Below are 25,146 nucleotides of genomic sequence, written 5' to 3' on the forward strand. Positions count from 1 at the left end.
TTGAACAACGAGAACATTTGGACACAGGGAGGGGAACATCACATATTGGGGCCTGTTGTGGGGTGAGGGTTAGGGGAGGGATAGCATTAGGAGAAATACCTAATGTAGATGAGGGGTTGATGGGTGCAGCAAACCACCATGGCACGTGTATACCTATATCACAAACCTGCATGATCTGCACATGGATCCCAGAACTTAAGAGTATTAAAAAAAAAAATGCAGTGTTTTCCTGAGGCTGAGAAGCTGGTGACGGACCTGCAGGGCCCCCTTGGTGTGTGCCTTCTCACCTGTTCTTTCTGTTTTAGTTCTGTTGCTCATCCCAATGTCTGTCTCAGCCATATCTACATGTCCAAACCTCCACAGTCTTAAAGGCCCAGACTAAATGACTCTTGTTTGAAATGCGTTGCCTCAGCTGTCTCTGTGCAGATCTTCAAATAGCTCACTGGGCAGTGGATACTTTGTTATGTAGTTATTCACATACCTTTCATTTTTCATTTCCTGTTCTCAAGAGAGAGCTTCTCCAGAAACAGCACTTCCCTTTTGATTATTATGTCTCTTCAGCGCCATTGGCTTCATGGCAGTTCTGGCAGTTACTATGCAAAGGTGTGAATGGGAGAAAGGACCCAGCTCCTATTAAACATCTGCTGTGTCTCAGATACTATTAAATTTAATCCACACAGTGGCATTATTATCCGTGTTTTATAGATAACCGTTTTGAGAAAAGTTAAATAACTTCCTTGTCTTCCACAACTGATGTGAAGTGGGGTCAGGATTAAGTGTTCTGACCCGTATGTCCAGCTGCCTATGCACTCTGCTGTCTAGGGCCTCTTGTGCCAAGTGTGCCTAAAGCTGCAGTCCTGATTTCCCTTCTCAGTCATTTTTCTCCTCCTAGTTAGTTATCCTGGTCAAAAACCTTGGTGGTGCCAGGTGTGAAACCCTGCATTGGATGCATTATCAAATCCTGTTGACTTTCCCTTCAGCATAGATCTAGAGGTGACTTCAGACCTCCTGTGCTGTTACCTTAGTCTGAGCCACCGTCTTCCCCTGCCCACCTCCCCTGCCTCCTCCCCCTGACCCCTCCCCCTACCTCTGGTGCCCCCACAGTCTTTTTTCAACCTAGAGTCAGAATATATTCCTTTAAAACCAAGTCACTCTTTTGCCTAAAATCCTCCAGTAGTTTCCTGTCTCGCTCAGATTCAAGCCTCTGTCCTCACTCTGCAGAGCCTGCCGGATCCGGCATCCTGCTTGCCATCTTTAGCTTCTGTTCCTGTCCTCCTTGCTCGTCACATTGGCCTCTGTACTGATCCTCAAACATGCCAGTCACACTTCTTCCTGGGACTGTTGAACTTACTTTTCTCTCTTCCTAGAACATTTTTACCCCAGGCCTCCACAGAGCTTGTCCTCTATTTCACTGTCATCTTCTGGGTGAGGCCGGTTCCCACCTTTGTTCTGTATTCCTTAGGCCCCTTACTCTGCTTCATTTCACTGCCCAGGACTTGCAGCATCTGACACACTGTATCTTTACCTGTTTATTTGTTTATAATCTGTCTCTCTCCAGTGCAGTATAAATTTCATAACAGCGAGGACTTGGCCTGTCTTGTTCACACTGTGTCTTTGGCACATAGAACAGTACTTGGTCAATCGTAGGTGCTCATTAATTAAGTACTTGTTTTTTCTGAATGAAGCTGTAAGAAAATGAATGAATGGATGACTAAGACGAATGGCCTTTTCCATTACCTCTCACTTTGTATTCATTTGGTGTTAGGTAAGTGGGGTTACTTGGTGTCAGTGGATTTTGTTTGGATGCCAGGGTACTTGTACACTTAGGATAACTGAGGTGAACAGTTAACAGTTTGCCTCTGTTGCTGGGTAACACATGTCCTGGTGGCAAGCTGTTACCTAGTGGATGCTTTTAGTTGATTTGTAGCATTAATATACAGACTTCTCTTAAGCTTAGTGGTCTCCCAGAGATAATGGAACAATCATGAAAGTAATTGTTCATTTTTAGCATTCATTCTCTTGTAATGTTTAACTACATTTGAGTTTTACTGTGTAATAGAACCAAATCCTACTATTCTTGTTCTTTGTAGAGAAAAAAAATGTGTGAATATATTTTTTAACTTTTTCATCCTTTGTTTTATTTCAGGAAGTCTAGAGTTTTTACCTCAGCTGAATTTTTTAATATTAGCTGAAACTGTTACATCAGTTGAAGTATTACTATGAACAGTTACATTTCATATTTTCCCACATTCTTAGCAGAGGATCATTGGGAGGAAATTTCAGTAATGCCACTTAAATATACTGATATTGTCCTATAGAAGGAAAGGGAAGCTCCATCCTGAGGCCCTGACCTCACTCTGGAAGTTCCAAAGCCTTCTGCTTCCCCTACCTTCTCCAGGTTCCCGTTTCCATACTAGGGAAACAGGAGGTTCTTTCCAATTCATGTCGAGGTATCCCAGACTTTCCTAGGGCCCAGGAAGTGGTTAGATACTGAGGCTCCATTAATACAAAGTCAACAGATATTTAATAGTTAAAGTGTCAGTAAAGATGTAAGTGAAATAGTTGTGTGAATCACCCTAATTGTCCTGAAACAGATATTTATGAACAAAATATGCTGTTAAGAAAGCCCACTGCGGTTACGTCCTGTGCACCATTGCACTGTTTTCATTTGTAAATGCTTCCTGCACAGTCGTTCCTGCTGCAGAAGGGTGAGGTGTGCCCTTTCCCATCAGTCTTTCTTGTCTCCCAGCCGTGTACCTGCTGCATTGGACTCATCTGTCTGTTTTGGCCTCCAGTTTGCATTTCTGAGCTCTCTTTAATCTGCTCATCCCTTACTGAACTTTTCCTATAATCCTTTCTTATTTTCATCCACAACATACTCCTGCATAGTTCCCTATGATAATTTTGTCTTCTGTCTTTCTGTTTCTCCGTGTGCTATACCCCGGCTGACAGGTTGGACCAGAGGCATTGGGACTGCCATCCTCTTAAAACAAAGGGAATGTATGGAGCTAATGACCATCAGGAAATGAAACCAAAACTTGACGAGGCATTTCTATAAATCCGTCAGCACACTGACAGTGTATTAGGTGCCAGGTACTGAAGGCACAGAAATAATTAAAGCAGTGTTCCTGTTAAGTAGCTCATGGGTTTTTTGTAGTAATAGGAAAATAAATGAATCATTACAATATATAATAAATGCTTTCAAGCACAGATAAGAAAGAACAAATGGGAGAGAGTATAATTAACCTACAGAAGGAGTAATAGATCTTGACTGGACACTTAGATTCAGTTTATTTTATATTTTAAATATATTTATTGGCCAGGCATGGTGGCTCACACCTGTAATTTCAGTACTTTGAGAGGCTGAGACAGGTGGATCGCTTGAGCCCAGGAGTTTGAGACCAGCCTGGGAAACATGGCAAAACCCCATGTCTACAAAAAATTTAAAAATTACCCATGTGTGGTGGCACGTGCCTGTAGTGTCAGCTGCTTGGGAGGCTGAGGTGGGAGGATCGCTTGAGCCCAGAAGATCGAGGCTTCAGTTAGCTGAGATTGCACCTCTGCACTCCAGCCTGGGTGACAGAGGAAGACCCTGAAGAAATTTTTAAAAAAATTTATTTAGCACATATTTTGTGCCAGACACTGTGCTACATGCTGGAGATTCAGTGGCAAACAGGACTGTTAGGTTCCTTGCCTCATGGACTTTCTAAACAAGGGAGAGATTTTAAAACAACCACTGAGATTTAATAAAGAAAACAACTATGAATGTTAAAACACCTTGAAGGAAACAACCAAGGACTAAGATGAAATGAAGGGTATTTGCGTGCATGTGTGTGTGTTTTTGTGGGCAGAGGGAAGCTGCTTGAGGTCGAGTTGTCCGGTGGGCTTCGTGTGCGAAGGGATTCTTCAGCTGATTCGTGAAGAGGGAGGAATAACTTATCCTTGTGAAACGGTTCCAGGAAGAGTAGTCTGGGTGGAGGGAGTAGCATTTGGAGAGAGGCTGGAGTATTCAGGTCTGTTTCCTGCCTTCCTTCCCGCTCTGTTAGGGCATGATTCTTGGAATCAGCAGTACAGCTACACGTCACCTGTCCTCCCAGCCACACGTCACCCATCCTCTCAGGTATACGTCACCCATCCTCCCAGCCACACCTTATCTGTCCTCCCAGCCATACATCACCTGTCCTTCCAACACAGCTTACTTTCACAGGAGCTTCTGTGTCCTTTGCACCTGATGGAATAAAAGTTGCATGTGGGTTCAGGGACCCAAGTGGGCACAAGAAGGACATTCAGAGCACTTATTTACATTTTTGTTAACATCTTGTCTGTATATACCTGACAGCTTACTGTGTCACTGAATTGACAAAATAAATGTAATAGTTGTTTTATCAGTTGTTACTATGTTTTAAGGTGGCATGGAAATTAGAATTTAGAACTGAAGAGAATGTTGTAACTCACTAGTGAGCTAAACTATGAAAAGAATTAGGCAGAATGAGAAAAGTGATTCTCTCCCCCAGGGAAATGGAAATTATAGGGCATTTTTATCATTTTCAAGGACTTGAAAACGATAAAGCCCTTGTGAGGACGTCTGTGAGGACGGACATGAAGTGGAGACGGAGGCGCCTGCGTTCATTGTCCCTCCTGACAGCAAACCCAAGGTCTCCCACACGCCCGGCCACCCAAGCCACTCGGGGCAGCCCCCCTTCTCTTTCAGGCTGCTCTCTGCTCACCACTTGGTTTGCACGAGTGCCTGGTGCATCCCAGGACATCTCTCCCCCGGCTCCACTTCTGTCTGTGGTGCCCACGTGACCTCCCGGGCACACACTGCTTCTCATCCTTGCGGCCTCCAGGCTGGGCAAGGCCCCCTCCTGGGTATCTTGCAAAGCAGAAATAGCAATCAGGTGTTTCAAGCCACCTGGGGGATTTAGGTTGGTTGAAGCATGATTCCTTGAGAAGTGAGTATGTAAATGTAAGAACTGACTTTTAAGGGAACCTGAGAGAAATCTCCTCCCTTAAGTACTTCCAGTTTAAGAACATTTGTCATTGATAAGACCTTCCTGTTAGTTGAGGAGAATGAGCTGTAGCTTCTCAAGGGCCCAGGTCTGTGAATCAAAGTTCCAGTGGTAGGAATGTTTAAAGCAAACCCTTGCTGCCAGTTTGCTGATGTTGTGAGAAAGACACCTCTGTTTGCCAGAGGCAGCAGTTTGAGTTTCTGCACTGAGCGGTGTGGGCTGCTGGAAGAGAGCAGGTCAGAACTAGACCCCCAGGGGTCTAAGCCTGGAGCCTGGAGCCCCCTCCCCTCCTGGCCCCTTTCGTTGGCGGTGCATGGGGTGATGCTGTGTGCGCCACAGTGTCCTCAGGTTCTGTGAAACATGTTCTCCTCTGCATGTATAGAGCACAGTCTACCTTGGGTCAAAACACAATTTCCTGGTTTTATTATATTATTGTTTCAAAAAGTTAAATAACTTCTTGTCAATTGTTCTTCAATACAGTCTGTAAGCTAATGTAATAGTTAAAGGATAAAAGCCTTGCTGGTGGTTTTATTTTTTTATTTGTTTATTTTTATAGAGATGGGGTCTTGCTCTGTTGACCAGGGTGGTCTCAGACTGCTGGGTTCAAGCAATTCTCCCACCTCAGCCTCCCAAAGTGCTGGGATTATAGGCATGAGCCACCACGCCCAGCCTTAACTGTTTTTTAACACTGTCTGTAAGCTAATGTAATCCTTAAAGAATAAGATGCATCCTAGTGGTTTTCTTATGTGGATATATTTTTTTCCTTTCCAAGTTACTCATTCAATTATAATGACTATAAAGTATGGGAGAATAATGCCATTTTAAAAATGATTTTAAAGTCATTTTTCCTTTCAAATACATCATGATTTTGGTTCCTTAGATGGCTGTGTGTAGAGTCCGTAACCCCTGGGTGCCTAGTTTTTAGAATAGGGAGTTGAGAGTCTGTCCATGATTTGTTGAAGAAAGTACTGAGCCGAAAGCAGGAGACTGGGGCCGCATCTCATGCCTGCGCACTTCTCAAAATCTCCGGGCCTTGTTTTCTAATGTGTGAGATGAGGAGGCCAGGTTAGATCACTGGGTCACCAGAGATTTCTTTTAGGGGTGGAGCCTTTTTCTTTTCTTTTTTGTTTTTTGAAGCTTTGGAGAAAGCCCAGATCCCCATCTCCTATGCTGTCCTCAAATACATAACTCCTGAGTTATTGCTGAAATCCCTTGGAGGTCTTTTTTATGTTAAAAATTTCAGGCTTTGTAGTGATAAAAGCAGAACAAACTCTTAACTCATATGTCATAAGTATTGTTTTAACTTTCTTCTTTTAAAACACTAATTTTTTTTATCTTGTCACAGCCCAATGATGATCATTACTCAGAAGATCACTAGTTTGGCTTGCGAAATTCATGATGGTAAGAATTCTGAAATTAATTTTTATTGCTGAAAAAATTTAATTCCAATAATATTTTGCTTGAGATATTACCATAACTTTCTGCTATTAGAGTAAGGAAATGGAGGGAGGTAAGATAGGGAAATATACTTAACTGTGCTTAGGGTTATGAAAAATGCTTGCTTTCCTTCAGTGTTTTATCTTCATTTTTAATTCAGTGCAGTGACAGAAAGTAGAATAGTGTGATTTAGTCATGTGGCCCACAGTAGTGATAATTTGACATATAAAGGAAAGAGACGTTTGGTCTAGATCAAGTTTTATTATTTCCTGCTTCAGCTCTTCATTAAATTTTTATTATAATTTATGTGTTTTCCCCACCTCTTCTCCTTTATATACACACATTCATAATTACATGTTTCCATGTATTTTTATTATGAATAATTTCTGTCTTCAGTGAGTGGACATCTAGTCCTGGCCTAACAGGACTCCGAGTCATGAGATTTGGGTTCTGATTCCTTCAAAGACTGAAAAAGCCAAGCATCCCTGTTAGAACGGTCATTTGTATGTAGCATGGGGAGCTTTTGAGATGAGTTTGAGCCCCACTGTGTCTCCACCCATCCTGTGCCCACTCCCCGCGCAGGTTTTCCCTCAATTATTGTCAGAGGACCAGCCTTAACAGTACTGTGAAGAGCGAGCGAGAGAGAGAGAGAGAGAGAGAGAGAGAATTTGTCCTCTTCTTCCCTCTGGCTACTAACAAGCAAAATTAGCGCTTAGTTTTTTTGGGGCGGGTGGTGGAGGGAAGGAGGTAGATTAAAAAATCTCTGCTACTTGTTTAATCAAGTCTGCAGGTTAAACAGCAACTCTCTTTCTGCCCTTCAGAGAAAGAAACACCACTGAGGGAAAATTCTGCATACAGGAGGGAACATGAGGATGTGGCTAGAGTGTGGGTTTTGATGGATAGGCAAACATACGCTCAGATTCCAGTTCAGCTTCTTACTGCTTCAGTTTTCTCCTTTGTCAATTAACAGTATGATTCAGCTTGGAGGGTTTTTTTGTGGATTATAATTTATGCACAGTGTCTTGTAGTTCTTGCATCCTGATAATGAAGTGGGTGAAACTCACCAGACTCTCATACTAGACTGGAGTTATAAAACTTATGCTAGGAAACACTAGAGGTAAAAGCGTACAGTTACCTTCAGGTGCTGAAACTTCTGTAGTATGCTAGTAACAGATTACTCCTGTGACACTGGAAAGAGAATATAGGGAAGTTGTGGATCAGGGATATAATTTTGTCTATAGGTCTAGAAGTATCTGATGACAATATATATTCAACTCAGAAGAACAACAAACCTCATTTTGTGACCTGTTCTTTTAAATGGATTTAATGGTAATTATCTCTTTAGAACAGTTTAGATTTTGATTAGTCTTAGCAGTGTTAGAGGAGTTCATACACTTTAACTTTTCAAACTGCGTTCCTCTTCCAGTTTGCTTCAGACATCCTCCGAGACAGTCTGCTGCAGGTCTTCCACACCCCATACCACCCACCCCTTTATTCCCAGGGATAGATTGAACCCTGTCTAACCCATATTTTATCAGCTAGTCTTTCAGAGAAGGGCCTTATTATCTGTGTATCGGGGGACCCCAAGACCACTCCCAGTTTGGTGATTCACAGGACTTAGCATGTGGTTGAATTCATGACTAACATTTATTACAGCGAAAAGATTCCAAGCAAAGTCAGTAAAGTACAAAGGTGCCTGTCATGAAGTCTGGAAGAAACCAGGCACAAGTTTCCAGAAGTCCTCTCCCAAGGGAGTCACAGAATGTACTTAATTCCCCCAGCAACAAATTGTGACAACACCTGTGAAGCGTCCATCAGGCAAGCTCTTTAGACTCTCAGCACCCAAAGCTTTTATTGGGGACTGGTCACATAGGCCCCCTAGCACACACCAAAATTCCAGGCTCCTAGAAGGAAAGCAGGTGTTCAGAATAAACCACATCTTTAGCACAAATAGGCTAGGCATAGGGGACATTTCCTATTGGTGTAGGGGACTGTGAACCAGCCAAGTTCTCGCACAGCAGCCATGGGCACACCTTATAAGCAGGCCTTTCTAAGGATAGCAGTCTCAGAACTGTGTTAATTTGTTTCTGCACAGCCTGGTTCTGGACCACTCCTAGATGAAACCAAATAAATTACCTACAACTGTGTTTCTCAACTATCAATCCACTGTCATCATTCATATTTGTATCTTCAGGAAGCAGGTGTTATTTTATCCTTGGGTATTTGTAGGCATGGTTTTTAAGACATTTCATCACCCTTATATAATAGAGCCTACTTACCCTTCTGGCTTTGAATTGTGTATATGAGATTGCTGAGGGCTGAGGATGAATGACTAAAATAACCTGCTGGCATGTTTGCTCATGAAGTCTGGCTTATATTGTGGCCTGTAGGGATAGTGTAGCTGGTTGTCTTGCTGGCGGCGTCATTGATGTCACCTCACGGTAGAAATACTTCAACCTAAAGGAATGCTTGTACAGGTTGAATATCTCTTATATGAAATGCTTGAGAACAGAAGTGTTTCTGATTTTGGATTTATTTGGATTTTGGAATATTTGCATACATATAATGAGATATCTTGGGACCCAAGTCTAAACACAATTAATTGATGTTTTATATATACCTTATACACATAGACTGAAGGTAATTTATACATTATTTTTAATAATTTTGTGCATAAAACAAAATGTGTGTACACTGAACCATCAGAAACCAAGGTACCACTATCTCAGCCACCCATGTAGATAATCAGTAGTTGTTTGGCATCACCATGATTCCTGACTCTGAATTTACATGAAAATGATAAGTAATCATTTTATTATACCTATTCATACATAAGTACTAAACAGTGGAAGATACGCCATTCCATTAATTCAGTGAAAAAATGGTGTGTTCAGGGGAACTAAGCAGCACAGTAGAATCACTGGACCACCCGTGTCAGCTGTTAGACACAGCAGCAGTGGCAGGCTTTCCGTCTCCACCTGCAACGTGGTGTCGCACCGGGGCTCAGACATCTTCTCATACCCCATTGTTTGCTGGACCGCCTCACTTGTACTTGGTTAGACTTCTAGCTTAAAAAAATGGTATCTTGTCTTTAATTGGTTTTTGGTGATTATTTTGGCAAGTTCCCAAGTTGTGAACTGAGAAGGGAGGCTGGGCTTGTTGTGCATGTAGACTTTTGACACAAGTTTGTTCTATGAAACTCTGTCCTTTAAGCTCTGCGTCCACTTTTCTTGCCTAGTTTATACTTCGAAAGCAGTAATTGCTTCTTTGAGTAACATGGCAGACTGAACTGGTGTAGAGGCCCACCCTATGCCAAACACTTGGACGTGCTGACTAAACATAACAACACAGTTTCTGTATGGCAAAGCTTGAAATCACAAAGAAGGCTGTTAACATGTCACTTGCCTGGTAAAAGCATGAGGGAAAAAGGATAAGAAGTTTTTAAAAATTGAATACTTATCCTCATTTCTAAAGAGGGTTTTTTTTTTTTTTTAAGGAAAGGGTGGACAGCATATATCTGATATGGGGGAAGAAAGTAGAATTGTCACGAGTAGGAATTATCCTTTTCGGGGGTTTAAATCCTGATAATGTTTTACCGTTTTCTCTTCTTCTATCATCTTTTTTTTAAGTGTTTTTTTTTCCTCCTGCTTATAAAAAGTAGGTATGTGATCATTGAGGAAAATTTGAAAAATACAAATTGGAAATATGAAGAAAAATAATCTTCCATGTCCCTCCCCAGACATTTCTCAGAGCCAGACTTTTTTTTTCTTTCTTTCTTTCTTTTTTTTTTTTTTTTTTGAGGCAGAGTCTTAGCTCACTGAAACCTCCACTTCCCAGATTCAAGTGATTCTCCTGCTTCAGCCTCCTGAGTAGTTGGGATTATAGGCGCCTGCTGCCACACCCAACTAATTTTTTTTTTTTCTTTAGTAAAGACAAGGTTTTACCATGTTGGCCAGGCTGGTCTCAAACTCCTGACCTCAGGTGATCCACCCACCTTGGCCTCCCGAAGTACTGGTATTACAGGTATGAGCCAGTCTGTGCCCGGCCCCTTCTTTTTTATTAATATTTCCTTTATCATCTTATGAGGTATAGTTTTCTTTTTACATAATTGTCAAAAGTGGAATATGTAATATATTCCCTTTCCCCAATTGTTGCATATATAGGCTGTTACTTTTTTTTTCAACTATTATGTATAAAGTTGTGATGATCCTTGTCATAAATTTTGAATCGCACCTTCAGTTATTTCCTTAGGGCTAGAGTTTTAGGAATAAAGGGTAGAAAGATTTCTAAAGTGTTTGCTATACTGGTTTACAGAAAGATGATGTGAGTTCCTCTTGGTACCTCATTTATTTGTTTATCTTCTGTCTCCGTACTAGAATATAAGTGCTATAAAACCAGGGAGTTTGTTTTTCCTCTGCTCTTTCCTCAGTGCATAGAATAGTTCCTGAGGCATTTTAAGGCGGTAATTATTTTCTTCTCATCTTTGTTTTATATACATATAAAATACATAAAATGTGTGTTTTACATAATTTATATTATGTGAGTAAGAGCCCTTTAAAATTTCTGCATACTTATAATAGGTGAAAATGGCATCTTGCTCTTTTAATGTACATTTAATGATTTATAATGATAACGTTATTAATCGTGAAATTAACATTTCATGTTAGTTGGCTACATGTATTTCTTCTACGATTTGTCTTTTCATGTTTTTAGGTTTGTCTATTTATTTCACTGTTTTTTAATTGCTTTAGCTTTGGTTCTTTGGGGGAATGTTACTACTTTACTTATATTAATTTATTAATATTAATGTTGCTATTTGCTTTTTACTTTCATTCCCCTTTCGTCTTTAAATTGGATTTGAGGTATATATTTTTAAAGCATATGGATCTAGTAAGTTGATGTGTAATCTTAAATAATATATCCTCCTCTTTGAAGAGAAAGGTAAATAGATGAAAGAAGATGATGTATTTGAGTTTGGTTTTCATGTATTGGAGTCATGGAGGAGTAAGGAAATTGCTCCTTGCTTTATGTTGAGCTTCTAGTTTATAGTACTCATGTGTAGTCATTTAAGTCATCCAGTAATAGAAAAATTGTAATGCCCGTTTTTGAAAAGTCATAGCATTTAGAATTAAGGATAATAACATTATAATTTAAAAAGTGCCAACATTTGGGAATTATTTAATTATAACTCCCCTTAGAGTGGAGTTAGATACCCAACCATGTGTTATTTTATAGAGACTTTTCACATGATCGAAGCTGTGTTGCCATGAGAAGGAAAAGAAGAGTCATTATATCAAAATTGGGAATATAATAGCATGAATTTCAAATGAGGAAAGTAATGAAAGTGTGCCTGGGCAAAAATGCCATTTTGGGGGGAAATCTTAATTGGTAAGAAGAGTACCTATTTTTGTTTCTCAGGGATGTTTCGGAAGGATGAAGAACTGACTTCCTCACAGAGGGATTTAGCTGTAAGGTACGTGCCTTTGCATCCTATTCTGCCATGCTTCCTGCACCCCTGCCTGGGACCCACGTTCCTTCTGTGACTGAGGCTGATTAGTTCTTCTAGAGGTACTTACTTCTGAAAATCAAGCCTCCCTCCCTCCATGCACCTCCCTCCTGCCAAAGCCTGCTGGGTGGGGCTGGGCATCCCTTCTGGCTCCTGTAGCACCCTGCCTCTGTGATTGTACATGTGCGCCTCCTATGGGCCACAAGGTTAGCTGCTAAAGTTTTCGTTCCTGTGAGACTCTTGAGTTCCTTGAAGACAGGAGGATAGTATTGTCTTCATGTCTGCCATGTAGTAATTACCGGTAATAATAGCAGCTACCATTTACAGGCCAATAACTTGATGGCAGGTACAGGGCTAAGATACAATACATTAATATAGCATATCGATGCCGTATTTTGAAATCATAAAGAACTAGTCAGATAATTCTCATTATTATTTGAGGAGTTCATTCTGGGATAGGCTTCTACTTCATTTACTGAAGGCACTCTGATGACTAAGGAATGGCTTAATTTCACAGGGTCTATCTCAACTAATATAATTTGAGATGGAATACTCATTATACTTACAGAAAAGTTTCCCATGGATTACCTTGTTTCCAAAACTAGAACAAATAAGTGCATAGCTGCTAGAAGAATGAGATTGTTTGTGATATTATTTAGAACTAAACTAAGTATTCATCTTTCATCCCAGGTAGCATGTCTTGGGGGTCTTTTTGTATTTTCCCATCTTTAAAAATGTTCTATTCCGATAGCCCCTATAGTCAGTCTTTATGTATCAATAAATAGACACTTGAGTAGCTTTCCTGACGAGAGGTTAATTTGGTCTTGGTTCTTTGATCTTTAGGAGCCCTTGCACCATCCCAGTAGCTACTCATTTACAGACACTCAGCTGCCATTTCCCCTATGCCTCTCACATCGAGAGCAAATCCCCAGACCTAGGTAACCGCACCTCTCACCTACCTGAACAGTGGAAGAAAGCTGAGTGGAAAAACACTGTCTTGCTCACTGGACTCATTTTAAATTTGTTACCCCAAATTTAAAATTAGGATCCTTAGTATTGCCAGTGGTTCTGCATTTCCTCAGTCCACTCACTTGCCCACACTCTTCTAAGATGATATATTCTCCTTCCTGCCAGACTGCTAACACGCTGTCCCCCATACTTGTGTTGGTAGCAAAATTTTATTTTTTGGAGAGAAAAAAAAGCAATCCTGCTTTGATTCTGCAACCACCAAATCTACCATGCTGCCTGAATCTATAACACAGTGCTCTACTTTCTTTCCTGGTGTCAGGTGCTAGCTGTGCATAATCTAATTGAAGGCCAGCTTCTCACTGCTGCACAGAGTTCACTTCCTTCTCAAGGATTTTGCTGCATCAGTTACTCCTGCCTGTTCACTCACCGATTTCTCCCTCTCTGTTGGGCCGTCCCCACACCTGAACAGAACAAGCTCATGACACCTCTCATTCCCTTCTGGCCATCACCCCATTACTGCACACTCCTTTAGAGGAGCACTTCTTGAAGGCTTTGTGGACATTCAGTGTCTCCCCCCATTCTCTCCTCAGTCCCCTGCATTCAAGTTTTTGTGCCCATTCTTGGTCTGAAATCATTCTTTCAAGATTGCCCTTAATCTTGGCCGATTTCATTGTCAGCTTGTTTGCATGATGCTGAACCTCAGCAGCACTGGCCAGTTGGCCACTCTTCTGAAATACCTTCTTCACTTCCTTCCAGGACGTTCCCTTCTTTCAGTTTTTCTCGTCCTTCACTGGCTCTTTGTCTCTGTCTCTTCTGCTGAATCCTCTGCCCCTGCTTCTGCCTTACCACTAGCCTGGGCTCAGCCCTGGACTTCTCCGTTTTCTCCAGGTGGTCACATCCGTTGGCTTTAAAGGCCATCTTCATGTTTGAAGTCTCCTAAATTTATATTCCCGCCCAATCCACTCCCCTCGGCTCCAGCCTCATTTATCCAACTGCCATTTTAAGGTCTTCCATGGATAGTGACAGGCAGCTCAAACAGAACATGTTCAAAACAGAACTTCTGATTTGTCTCCCTCTTCTTTCCTCCCACCTCATCTGTTCCTCCACCATTATCACCCAGTTAGTTAATAGCAGTACCATTATCACTGGTGGCCTGGGGGGACTTCCATTTTCTTACAGCAAATCCACTTCACCAGCAAGTCAAGTTAGCCCTTCCTTTAAAATTAGTCTCTAATCTGACTGATTTTCACCGCTTCCACTGGTCACATCCCAGTACAAACCCTCATTTTCTACTTGGTCTGCTGTGGTAGCTTTCCTTCCTGGCTTCCCTATTTTCTCCCATGCCCTGTGCAGCCTACTTTTCAGCTAGCAGCCAGAGAAGCTTTTAATGTGCATTGGATTATATTATTCCTGTCCCCTGATGAAAATCCTCCAGTGGCTTCCACTGTAATTTAGAATAGAATTACAAACCCCCGACCATAGCATATAAGGCCCAGCAAGAGCCCAGAGCTCGACCCCGCTTCCTCACTCAGTCCATTCTTAACTGTGCAGACCACTCTGTCACAAATACCCTCCCTTCGTGCCATCACTTTCTATCCCTTTACTCTGCTTTGTTTTCTTCATAGTAGGTATTACTGTCTGATGTTATACAAGACATTTGTTTTATTTGTCCTTCCCCCTGCCCCTGTCATTGAGGACAGGAACTTTGTCTCATTTATTGTCCCCATCATCCAAACTGTGATCATTATTTGGAGTGATTTCGCCTCCAAGAGTCAGCTGACAATGTCTAGACATTTTTGGTTGTTACTGCTGAGGGAGGTGGTGCTACTGGCATCTGGTGGGTAGCACCTAGGGGGTGCTGCTAAACACCCTGCACTGCACACGAGGACCCCACAACAGAGAATTATGGGTCCAAAGTGTCAATAATTCTGCAGATGAGAAGCCCAAACTTGAGGCAACACATAGTTGATACCAAATATCAGTGGAATGAATGAATGAATCTTTTGTTTGATATTATACACTACAATTAGACTTAAGTTCTCATTTTATAAATAAATATAGTTATTTACTTCAGTACCTAAAATGACTTGTTGTTTGATATGACAGTTGAGCCAAAAATTACTTAAGTAAGTTTCATGGTTTAGAACTATCTCCTGTCCTTGCTAATGGTGATACATAGTTTGACTTGGTGTTAAAATAATTGGTATTGAGAATGGAGCTCTGCTGCTGGAGTACAAGGAGTTCTTTTATAACCTTGTGACTGCAGGGTACTTACCCTGGTCTTTGATACAGTGAGAAAGCATGCTGTTTCATCATTAAGTAGAAAGAACTAAAAGAGAAAATCTGCCAGAAACATTTTCTGTCATCAATTTCAAACCCTAAAAAGAAAATACTTAAGGTTCAAGACATTTTTAAAAGTGGAAAAATAATTCTGGAAAAGTTAGAAAAATAGTTTGGGCTGAGTGGTAACCCAGATAGTATCAGATGAACAGGAATCACTATTTTGTTCTATTTAATTTCTCAAAGAAAAATAATATATGCTAAGCTAGGCAAGGTGGTGTGTGTCTGTCATCCCAGCTACTCAGAAGGCCAAGGCAGAAGGATTGCTTGAGCTCAGGACTTTTGAGTTCAGCCTGGGCAACATAACAAGACTTAGCTCTTTAAAAAACTGTTTATGAGGGTGTTCTCTCAACCTCTCTTGTCCACAAGAGTGTTTGTATTTTTTAAGGAGACAGCTTATCATATTCAGAGAGGAGAAGGGACTGTAACATGTTCAAGAAGCCTGCCTGCTGTCCCCAGGTGCAGTTGTGCTTTCTTTGCGATGGTTTATAATTGACAGTGGACGGTAGACTTTCTTAATGGAGCTGTTTAAAAAAAAATACACTCCTTATTCATTTATATGATAATATAAATAGTCTAAATAATCTGTGTTAACTACCCATTTTCACCGTGTTACCCATAGGTACCATGTATCATTTGGACAGACCTCTAAGGAGCGGAATTAAAAATGTTTTGAGATGTCCTTGACTCCCTTTTCTCCTCCACCTCACAGCCAATCCCTCTGCAGCCTTCAGGCTCCACTGCCAGGATGCATGCAGAGCATCTGCCCCCTCCTCCAGCCATTGTCACTTTCTGCCTGGAGACTGCAGGAGCCCCACACATGGGCTGGAGTGATGCATTGAGACATAGGTCTTTTAAACACCTACTGTGTTTTTTCATTTCAGTCAGAGTAAAATCTGAAGTTCCTGCCATGGCTTGTAAGGCAGGCCCTGTCTGATTCCACCTCAGCTGTCTTGCCTGCTCCCACCTCTTCCCCTGGGTCCACTTTGCTCCAGCCCCACGGCTGCCTTGCTGCCAGCTATGCCCAGCTCAGGGGTCTTCACGCATCATTCCCTCTGCCTGGAACCCCTGTCACCAACATCCACACAGCTCCTCTCACTTCTTCCTGGTCTCTGCTCAACTGTAACCTTACCAGAGAGGCCTTTTCTGACTTCTTAATAGAATAAAAGAGTTCCTTCTTTTTGTAGCACTTAGCACCTCTGAAAATATGTTTTATGTATTTTATTATTGTTTTCTGCACCCGGTGTGCAAGCTCCGTGGATGCAGGATTGTCCCCTCTTTGTTTACTGCCGTATCCAGGCCCTGCAGCAGGCGGGGTACACAGTGCGCAGCACGTGTTTGTTACAAGAGCAAATGATTGCTGAGGAGGAGACAGCAGTGTGGATAGTGCATCCGTCTTTGATTTGTCTCATCATGAGAAATCTAAGTCGAAACCTTCATATTTGCTCATAAGGATCTGTGTAGAAACTCTTATTCAGACATACTTTTGAGCATGACTACATCCTGATCCTTAAAATTCCTATTGTATGGGTACAAATGAAAATGAAAGCTTGTCTTGTTTTGGAAATGGAGAGCAGTGAGGTGGATTGTTATTCTATCAAATGTTCTGAAGCTTATGCTGCATCTCACTGGTTGCATGTCTTTTCATTGCAGGCGCATGCCAAGCCTACTGGAGTATTTGAGTTACAACTGTAACTTCATGGGGATCCTGGCAGGCCCACTTTGCTCTTACAAAGACTACATTACTTTCATTGAAGGCAGATCTTACCATATGACACAAGCTGGTGAAAATGGAAAAGAAGAGACACAGTATGAAAGAACAGAGCCATCTCCAAATGTAAGGTCATGAGATTTATCTGGAGCCTTTATTTATTTATTTATTTTTTGAGACGGAGTCCCGCTCTGTCGCCCAGGCTGGAGTGCAGTAGCCGGATCTCAGCTCACTGCAAGCTCCGCCTCCCGGGTTCACGCCATTCTCCTGCCTCAGCCTCCTGAGTAGCTGGGACTACAGGCGCCCGCCACCTCGCCCGGCTAGTTTTTTGTATTTTTTAGTAGAGACGGGGTTTCACCGGGTTAGCCAGGATGGTCTCGATCTCCTGACCTCGTGATCCGCCCGTCTCGGCCTCCCAAAGTGCTGGGATTACAGGCTTGAGCCACCGCGCCCGGCCTATCAGGAGCCTTTATAGCATGTATTGGTTAGTCTTATTTAAAAATACAAATACTTTCACATTGGGAACTTACCCATCTGTTTCTTTAAAAATACTTTTCAAGATAAATGACTCTTCACACCGTACCTAGTAGAAGTACAGTCATGATTAAGAACACAAATAAGGTCACTTCAGAAACTATGTGCCGAATTCCTCAATGAGAATAATGCTTTATAGTTACAGGGGATTTTACAAGAAAGCTCTTATCATGGAATTGGCCAGCCTAATAATTTTCCAGGCCCCCTTTCCCCTTCCCCCTTTCCTCTTCACCCCTTCCTCCTTCCCCCTTCCCGCTTCCTGCTTCCCGCTTCCCTTCCTTTTCTTTCTTTCTTATTTCTTTCTTACCTAGGCCTTGTGTTCCAGCAGATTGTAAACACTCTGTATCCTCCATTTCTTTTTTGCTTTTCCTCTCCTCTTCTTAATTATTGCCAGTTGAAATCTTTCTTCTCTTTAAAAGCCTACTTCAAATATCACCTTTTTCCACAAAACAGCTCCTGATTCCCACAATGAAGAGATTAGTAATATTATAAAGATATTAATAGTAGCTAACGCTTTGACAGTGCTCACCATGTGCCAGGCACTGTGGTGTGGACCTCACACATAGTTACTCTTTCAGCCCTCACAGCATTCATACAAGGTAGGTGCTGTTTTTCTCACCATCTAACAGATGAGGAAACTGAGACTCATAGGCTAAGTGATTTGATGAAGATTTCCCAGGTTGGCAGTAGAACTGGAATTCACACCAGTGCAGTCTGGTTTCAAGTCTATGCTAAGTTGCCTTACAACCAAACATAATTTTTACTTTCTTTAAGCCATTGGGGCACTTGAAATTGCTGGGATGCTCCTTCGTAAAGAAAGGCAGTGAGGCTCTGTATAGGCTAAGTTTCTGTTAGATTTCATCTGGTAAAATGTATAGTTTCCATGAAAAAGAATAGGCCAATCAGGAAGTCTGGGAGATGAAGGAAAGGGGCTAGTGTGTTTTCTCTGAACGTAGGGCTTAGAGCAAGGGGTCACCTTCTTTCTCCTGCAATCTACCACCCTCTACCGTGTGGGCAACAGAGTGAATGTAGAAATGTACATGCACTCGCAAAAGATAATATATGATCTCTTTCCTACCATGTGGCTCATTGTATTTTATACCAAAAAGGTGTTTTTGTCTTCATATTTTCTATTACTGGTTAAGTGTTGAGAAATGTCATATCAAACTGAGTGGGATTCCAGACTTGAAATTGATGTCTGTTCATTGACTGTTTTGTATCTCCAGGATGACCACTCACTCTTTTAGCGGTCTCCCTGCTGTAAGAGAAGGTAAAGACAATTGTAGACAGCTTCTTAGAAGTTTATTTGGGAATGCTAGAAGGAGAAGAAAAACCTAGGAATCAAGATGCTGGACTGTCAGTGGCCAGTTTGGCTCATCATTTCGGCACATCACTTAATGTGTATGAGTCCTTGTCTGCAAAAGGAGAATCTTAATGTATTCCCCATTTTAGAGACTATACGAAGATCAAATGATTTTGTAAAATACTTGAAAATATCCAATGTTATAAACATGTGATAGTAGTAAATCAAACTTGACAAAGAATAATACAAATGTATATATTCTGTCACTTCACCGAGTTTTTATGGGTTTTACTCTCTTAAAATGTCACTTTCCTCTTTTGGGTTATAGACATCCTAAATCAGAGGTTGTTGATAATGGCAAATATTCTTAATGTTTTTTCCCACCATTTTAATAATATATTTTATTTAAATTTCACATGCATATACTTTAGAAAGTCAAATAGTGGTAGGTAGTCATAAGTCCCTCAAGGGGCATTTGGAAGCTCCTTTTGCATCAGTGGAGTGCGTAGATGCTCAGGATCCTAAGGAGGATGCTCATGGAGCCCACTGGCTCTTCTGTCGGGGACCTCTCCACTGTCCTCTCCTCTATCTGCATCAGTTAGGATATGGGTTTGGCTGCTGAAACAAGGACCAAAATAACAGGAATTAAACAAGGTGGAAATTTGTTTTTATGTTACATGTGGGACAGCTCACCTGTAAGCAGTGCATTGATAATATGGGGGCCCCAAGGTGTTAAGAGATCGAAGCTCCATCTTCCCTGTGCATACTACTTTTGCTCGCATCCTGTTGGCCAGAACCTAATCATAAGCCACACTCAGGTGCACCAAAGGCTATGATGTGTCATCTTTAGCTAGACTTCTAAGCACTCAAGAGAAATTTCCTTTTCTGTGCAGGAAGAGGAGGAGGGCTCCTGGGTAACACTTGGCAGTCTCTGTCATGATGTCTGTAGCCATTTCTCTGGGGCTCTTTGGTTTTTTGAGTGAAGGATTCTCCAGTCTTCTGCCTGGGGCATACAAACTTGACTGCTGGGACTCTGGGTCTAGGCAGGGAAAGGGGGCTGAGGATGTCACCTCTCAGGATACAGGCTGTCCTGGTATTCTCTACATTTTCATTGCAGCACCATATCCCTGCCCTGCTTCAGAACCATATAGTCTTGTGGCCACAGTACTTCTTATTACATTACTAAAATGATATGCCTCATTTTAAAATTAAAGTATGGGGCCATTTATTTCATCTTGCTTCATTTATAATTACAATTTTTTTCTCTTCCATTTTAAAATCTCATAATTCAAATGTATAGGTAAGATATTTGGGAGGCATTGAAGAAAGAGTAGCCTTATTTTATTAAAGAAAGGGATAAAAGACAACGGAAAATGAGAATAACTACTGCTGCAAGGAGTCTTTGAACACTGAGTTCCACCTTGCAGGAGCAACCAATAATAAAATACTGTTCTCAGAAGTGCAGTGCATCCGGCATATGCTTTGGCTCTTGCCTTGGAGCTTTTCTTTTGGCACTATTATATAAAGTGTTAAAATGTGGAGCTTGATTGATAAATTACTTCAGTTAATTTGAGTACTGTTTGGTTACTATATAGAGCATTTCTAAATCCAGGTATTTTGTGGCATACTTCATCTGAATCCAGCCTTCTCTTTGCTTGTTTCTTTTTCTTCATAGCCTATATAATCTCTTTCATACCAAATGAAGTTGAAATATTCTGGCCTTCTACAAATATAAAAACAGCACGAGTTGTAAAAATACAAAACACCATGAGTTGGTAATGTGACCTTACCGCAGCATTGCTGAGAAAAGCGTCTTCTTTTCGCCAATTTTATGCAAATTCTTATTCTTCTCAGGTGTTTTTTATTATTCTTGAACAAAGTTGTGTTAACTTTCAGATTTACAGAGATGCATAGATTGTTTATTGTAAAAATAACATCCATGAGATGCCTAGAATTTGGAAAATATAGAAAAGATGCAATGGAAAAAAATATATATCCATATAAAATTTACTGCCAGAAGTAATTAATGTTAATTTTTTTTGTATTCACTTCCATTCACACCAATACACTTATGCTTGCTTTTAGATTTTTTTTATTTCCTGAAAGTTCTGAATACAAAATGGAGGTTTTAGTATGAGTTGAGCAATAACCCCTAGGTAGTACTTACAGATACAGTTGGAAAAGTTCATACCATGAGACTATGGAAGACTTTAAATGCCAAGTGCAATGCAGCTCTTGAATTTTGACCAGGAGAATTGTAGGACTGATGATCGTTCAGGAAGGTTAATCTGTCAATAATACATAGAATGAATTAAAAGGAGCATGGATAAAGTTGATGAAGTCTCGCCTTGCACTTTTCAGACTGCAGTTATTCAGAAGCTCTTAATTTGTGGGCTGTCCTTGTTATTTCACTTGACCATCTGTACAACATTACCTGTGGAGTACAACATCGATGAGCATTTTCAAGCTACAGCTTCATGGCCAACAAAGATTATCTATCTATATATCTCTCTTTTGGCTGCCAGACCCAAATACTATTTTGCATGGACGCTAGGTAAGTAACATGTAAATAGACTTCCCTGTGTCTGTGTTGAAGCGTTTCTTACCTTGTTGGTAGATTGCTATTAGTGCGCCCTCTTGAGGATACATAAAGACCAATTGGAAAAATTAAGTCATCTGTGTAGAAAAAACAGCCCTCACAACTCGTATGTAAGGATATTCTAAAAACTGAATCAATTTTATTATAATACAAAATAAAAGTAAATGGATCAATGAAAAGACAACAGATATTTGTTAAATGCCTATTGTATTCTAGATTCAGTGCTAGCCAGGATAGATACAAGTATGTATAAGACATAGTCCTTATCCTCCAGATGGTTATAATTTAGTATGATTGTATTCAGCTTACCATTTTGATACCTGTTAAATAGACCATTTAGTATAATATGATCAGGAGTTTATCAGCAAAGTGAATAAAATGATATTGGCACACTGATAGGGGGTCATCAGTTATGCTGGGCAGGTAGAGCAAATTTTAGAGAAAAGATAACATGCAATCATGCCTTTAATTGAATGTGGGCCAGTTATGGTAGCTCACGTCTATAATCCCAGCACTTTGGGAGTTGAAGGTGGGAGGATCACTTGAGGCCAGGAGTTCAAGACCAGCCTGGGCAACATGGTGAGATCCCTCTCTCTACAAAAAGATTTTTAAAAATCAACTAGGCCTGGTGGCGTGTGCCTGTATTCCCAGCTACTTGAGAGGCTGGGGTGGGAGGACCGCTTGAGCCTAGGAGTTTGAGGCTGTAATTGCACCCCTGCACTCCAGCCTGAGCAACATAGTGAGGTTTTTTTTTTGAGACGGAGTCTCGCTCTGCCACCCAGGCTGGAGTGCAGTGGCCGGATCTCAGCTCACTGCAAGCTCCGCCTCCCGGGTTCACGCCATTCTCCGGCCTCAGCCTCCCGAGTAGCTGGGACTACAGGCGCCCGCCACCTCGCCCGGCTAGTTTTTTGTATTTTTTAGTAGAGACAGGGTTTCACCGTGTCAGCCAGGATGGTCTCGATCTCCTGACCTCGTGATCCACCCGTCTCGGCCTCCCAAAGTGCTGGGATTACAGGCTTGAGCCACCGCGCCCGGCCCATAGTGAGGTTTTAGTATGAGTTGAGCAATAACCCCTAGGTAGTCTCAAAAACAAAAACAAAAAGATTAAATGTGATTTCACAAAGTGGAAAATGGCTAGTTTTTCACTCATGAGCAAAGAGAGATGAAGGTACCTCGCTTTGCATGGCAGATGTTAGCAGGGGCATGTGGGAAGGAAGGACCTGGTCAGGTGAAATGGGCTTTCACAGGACCTTGCCTGCTCTGCTGAATGAGCCACAAGAGGCTTCAGGTAGGCTGACAGCCTGATCCTGTGGCAGAAGAAGATGATTCTGGCCATGTTTTGACGGTGGGACTGAAGTAGAGAGAATGCTTCATTGGATAAATTGAAACCTCTTTTATATATGTGTTGCCTTTTTTATCTCACAAGATTATAAACTCCTTTATTCTTAAGATTGTGTTCTGCTTGCCTTGTTTATATTTGTTACTCAACAAATATTTGAATGAATGCATGAAGAAACACCAGCCAATAATTAGGCCTCTGAGGATTAGCATTTTACTGTCGGTTTTATTTTGATTACAATGAAATAGAGTTTGGGGCTGGAATCATTATTTTCAGTCTTTCATCATATAGCTGTGCACAGTAGCATCATTAAAAGTTGCTTTAACCTGGTAAGTTAATGGCCAATTAAAATATAATGTTACTTTATGGATTTTAATCTAAGATTTAAGGATTGAACATTTTTATTGTAGCCAAATTTAGACATCAATAATACCAAATTAAATTCCTGTACTACTTAAATTCTGACTTTAAATTGAGACTGAGAACTTTCCCAAACAAACCTGGTACTTTTAGGGGTTTATAAGAATTGTGACCTATTGGTTGAATCACTAGATTTATAGAATATAAGAGTTCTGCATGTTTTTGGATTTGGTTGGACATCTAATTGTTGAAAATCTTATCAATAGAACAAGGGCATTGAATTTATAAGGCTTTTGAGAAAAATCACAAGATCTCTGTAAATACGTAAAAATATACAAGATTTATCATTAGGCCGGGCACAGTGGCTCACACCTGTAATCCCAGCATGTTGGGAGGCTGAGGCAGGAGTTTGAGACCAGCCTGGCAACATGGTGAGACCCCATCTCTTCAAAAAAATTTTTTAAAATTAGTCAGGTGTGGTGTTACATGCCTGTGGTCCCAGCTACTCAGAAGTCTGAGGTGGAAGTATTGCTTTAGCCAGGGAAGTTGAGGCTGCAGTGAGCTGTGATCGCACCATTACACTCCAGCCTGGGTAAGAGTGAGACCCTGCCTCAGGAAAAAAAAAAAAGATTATCATTAATTTTTTATTTGCAATTATGACAATTAAAATGATTATTTGGGTACTTCCGATCTTCCAACCCCAATATTTGGTTTGAAAAATGAATCTTGTGCATTTTTACATATTTACAAACCAAAGCAAAGGTGAGTTAATTCCTTTTCCCTGATTCTTTCTTAAAGAAATAATCATATTAGAATATATATGAATGACAATTTGAAATTGAACTGTATTTAAAGAATTTAAAGAATTTTTAGCTATAAGACAGTAAAGTTATTCCATTCAATAAATACTTATACTATGTCTGTACTGTCTTAACACAAGTAATGGTTGAGTCCCTGGTAATGGTTCAGCCCTGAGGTTCAGGTTTCGACTCTGTCAGTGGAGTCGCCAGCTGAGGCTCAGCATGCATGTGCCCACGTTCATCTCCACCCCCACTACCTTTTTTAAATTGTTCATTTGGTTGTAAAATTGGAGTTTAATGATCTCTGGAGGTCCAAAAATCTGTTTTTTGGGAAATCCAAGAGTTCCAAAATTCTTTAATTTTTTGTATTTTGTTAATAATTTATAAAATAGTATGAATGTATTCTGGATCATATGGACAGTTACTTTCCAATTTTTGTATCCACATGTACATTTTTCAAATTATGATTTCATGGATACTAGCGGCTAGGCAGACTATATTTAATTCCTTAATTCAGGGTTCTGAAAATGGGAATCAGGCTTCTCATCTCCACAGCCATGTGGCCCTGCCCTTTTCTCCTTAACACCTCAAAAAAATGATGTATTGGGATCTGAGCAGTTTTTTTCCCCTTTAATTCAAGTTTGAAAAACATTTAGCCCATGTAGGGACAGATTAAAGTTTAAATTGATGTTAATGGTCAGTTATTTGGAATATCTCTATATAATAACAACTTGGAAGCTCTCTCAGGGGTTACATTACCTGAGGTAAAGATTAGGCAGGGTCTGTGGTGGGAGACTGGGGGGCAGGGAAACATGGAAGGTGGACTCCTGCAGTTTGATATCCCTAGTTCTCTTCTCGTTTTGTTGACCATACCCTGGGCCAATCTCGTTGTCAAGTGTGAAGTTGGTTAGGAGTTTCATTGCTCTTAGATCACAGTAGGGCTAAAAAAGATGGAGAGGATGAATACATGAACAAATCAGAAGTGGAGGCACCCATGAGGAAGGGAAGGAGTTCCCCAGCAGCCATGTATATGGGTATGCTGCCCATGTGGGTAACAGATTTTTATTTTTAATTCTGGGGCTTACCTTTAAGGCTCGTATTTATGTGAACTGAACAAAGGTGGCTGACCTCATTAAACCTGACAAAGGAGTAAATCTTGTTTATTCTTTTCCCCAAAGTGTAATTTTTAAAGGATCTTGTTTGATGTACTAAAATGCACTAATAAACAATAAAACAGTT

General features: G+C 40.9%; 1 protein-coding gene across 11 annotated transcripts in view; it reads left to right on the top strand.

Annotated features, from left to right (window-relative positions):
* MBOAT2 (membrane bound glycerophospholipid O-acyltransferase 2) overlaps window positions 1-25,146 on the top strand; it is a 153,221-nt gene that overhangs the window by 111,731 nt on the left and 16,344 nt on the right. For all 11 annotated transcript variants that reach the window (XR_012422700.1, XR_012422697.1, XR_012422698.1 and 8 more), the window contains 4 exons: window positions 6,355-6,410; window positions 11,865-11,919; window positions 16,915-17,098; window positions 21,171-21,363. Coding sequence is in view for 6 of the 11 variants with exons in the window: in XM_074012388.1 (XP_073868489.1) it covers window positions 6,355-6,410; window positions 11,865-11,919; window positions 16,915-17,098; window positions 21,171-21,363 (488 nt within the window). In the remaining 5 variants the exon portion in view is untranslated. The remainder of the gene's footprint in view (window positions 1-6,354; window positions 6,411-11,864; window positions 11,920-16,914; window positions 17,099-21,170; window positions 21,364-25,146) is intronic.

This window comes from Macaca fascicularis, chromosome 13, assembly GCF_037993035.2.
Source record: "Macaca fascicularis isolate 582-1 chromosome 13, T2T-MFA8v1.1".
Classification (NCBI taxonomy): Eukaryota; Metazoa; Chordata; class Mammalia; order Primates; family Cercopithecidae; genus Macaca; species Macaca fascicularis.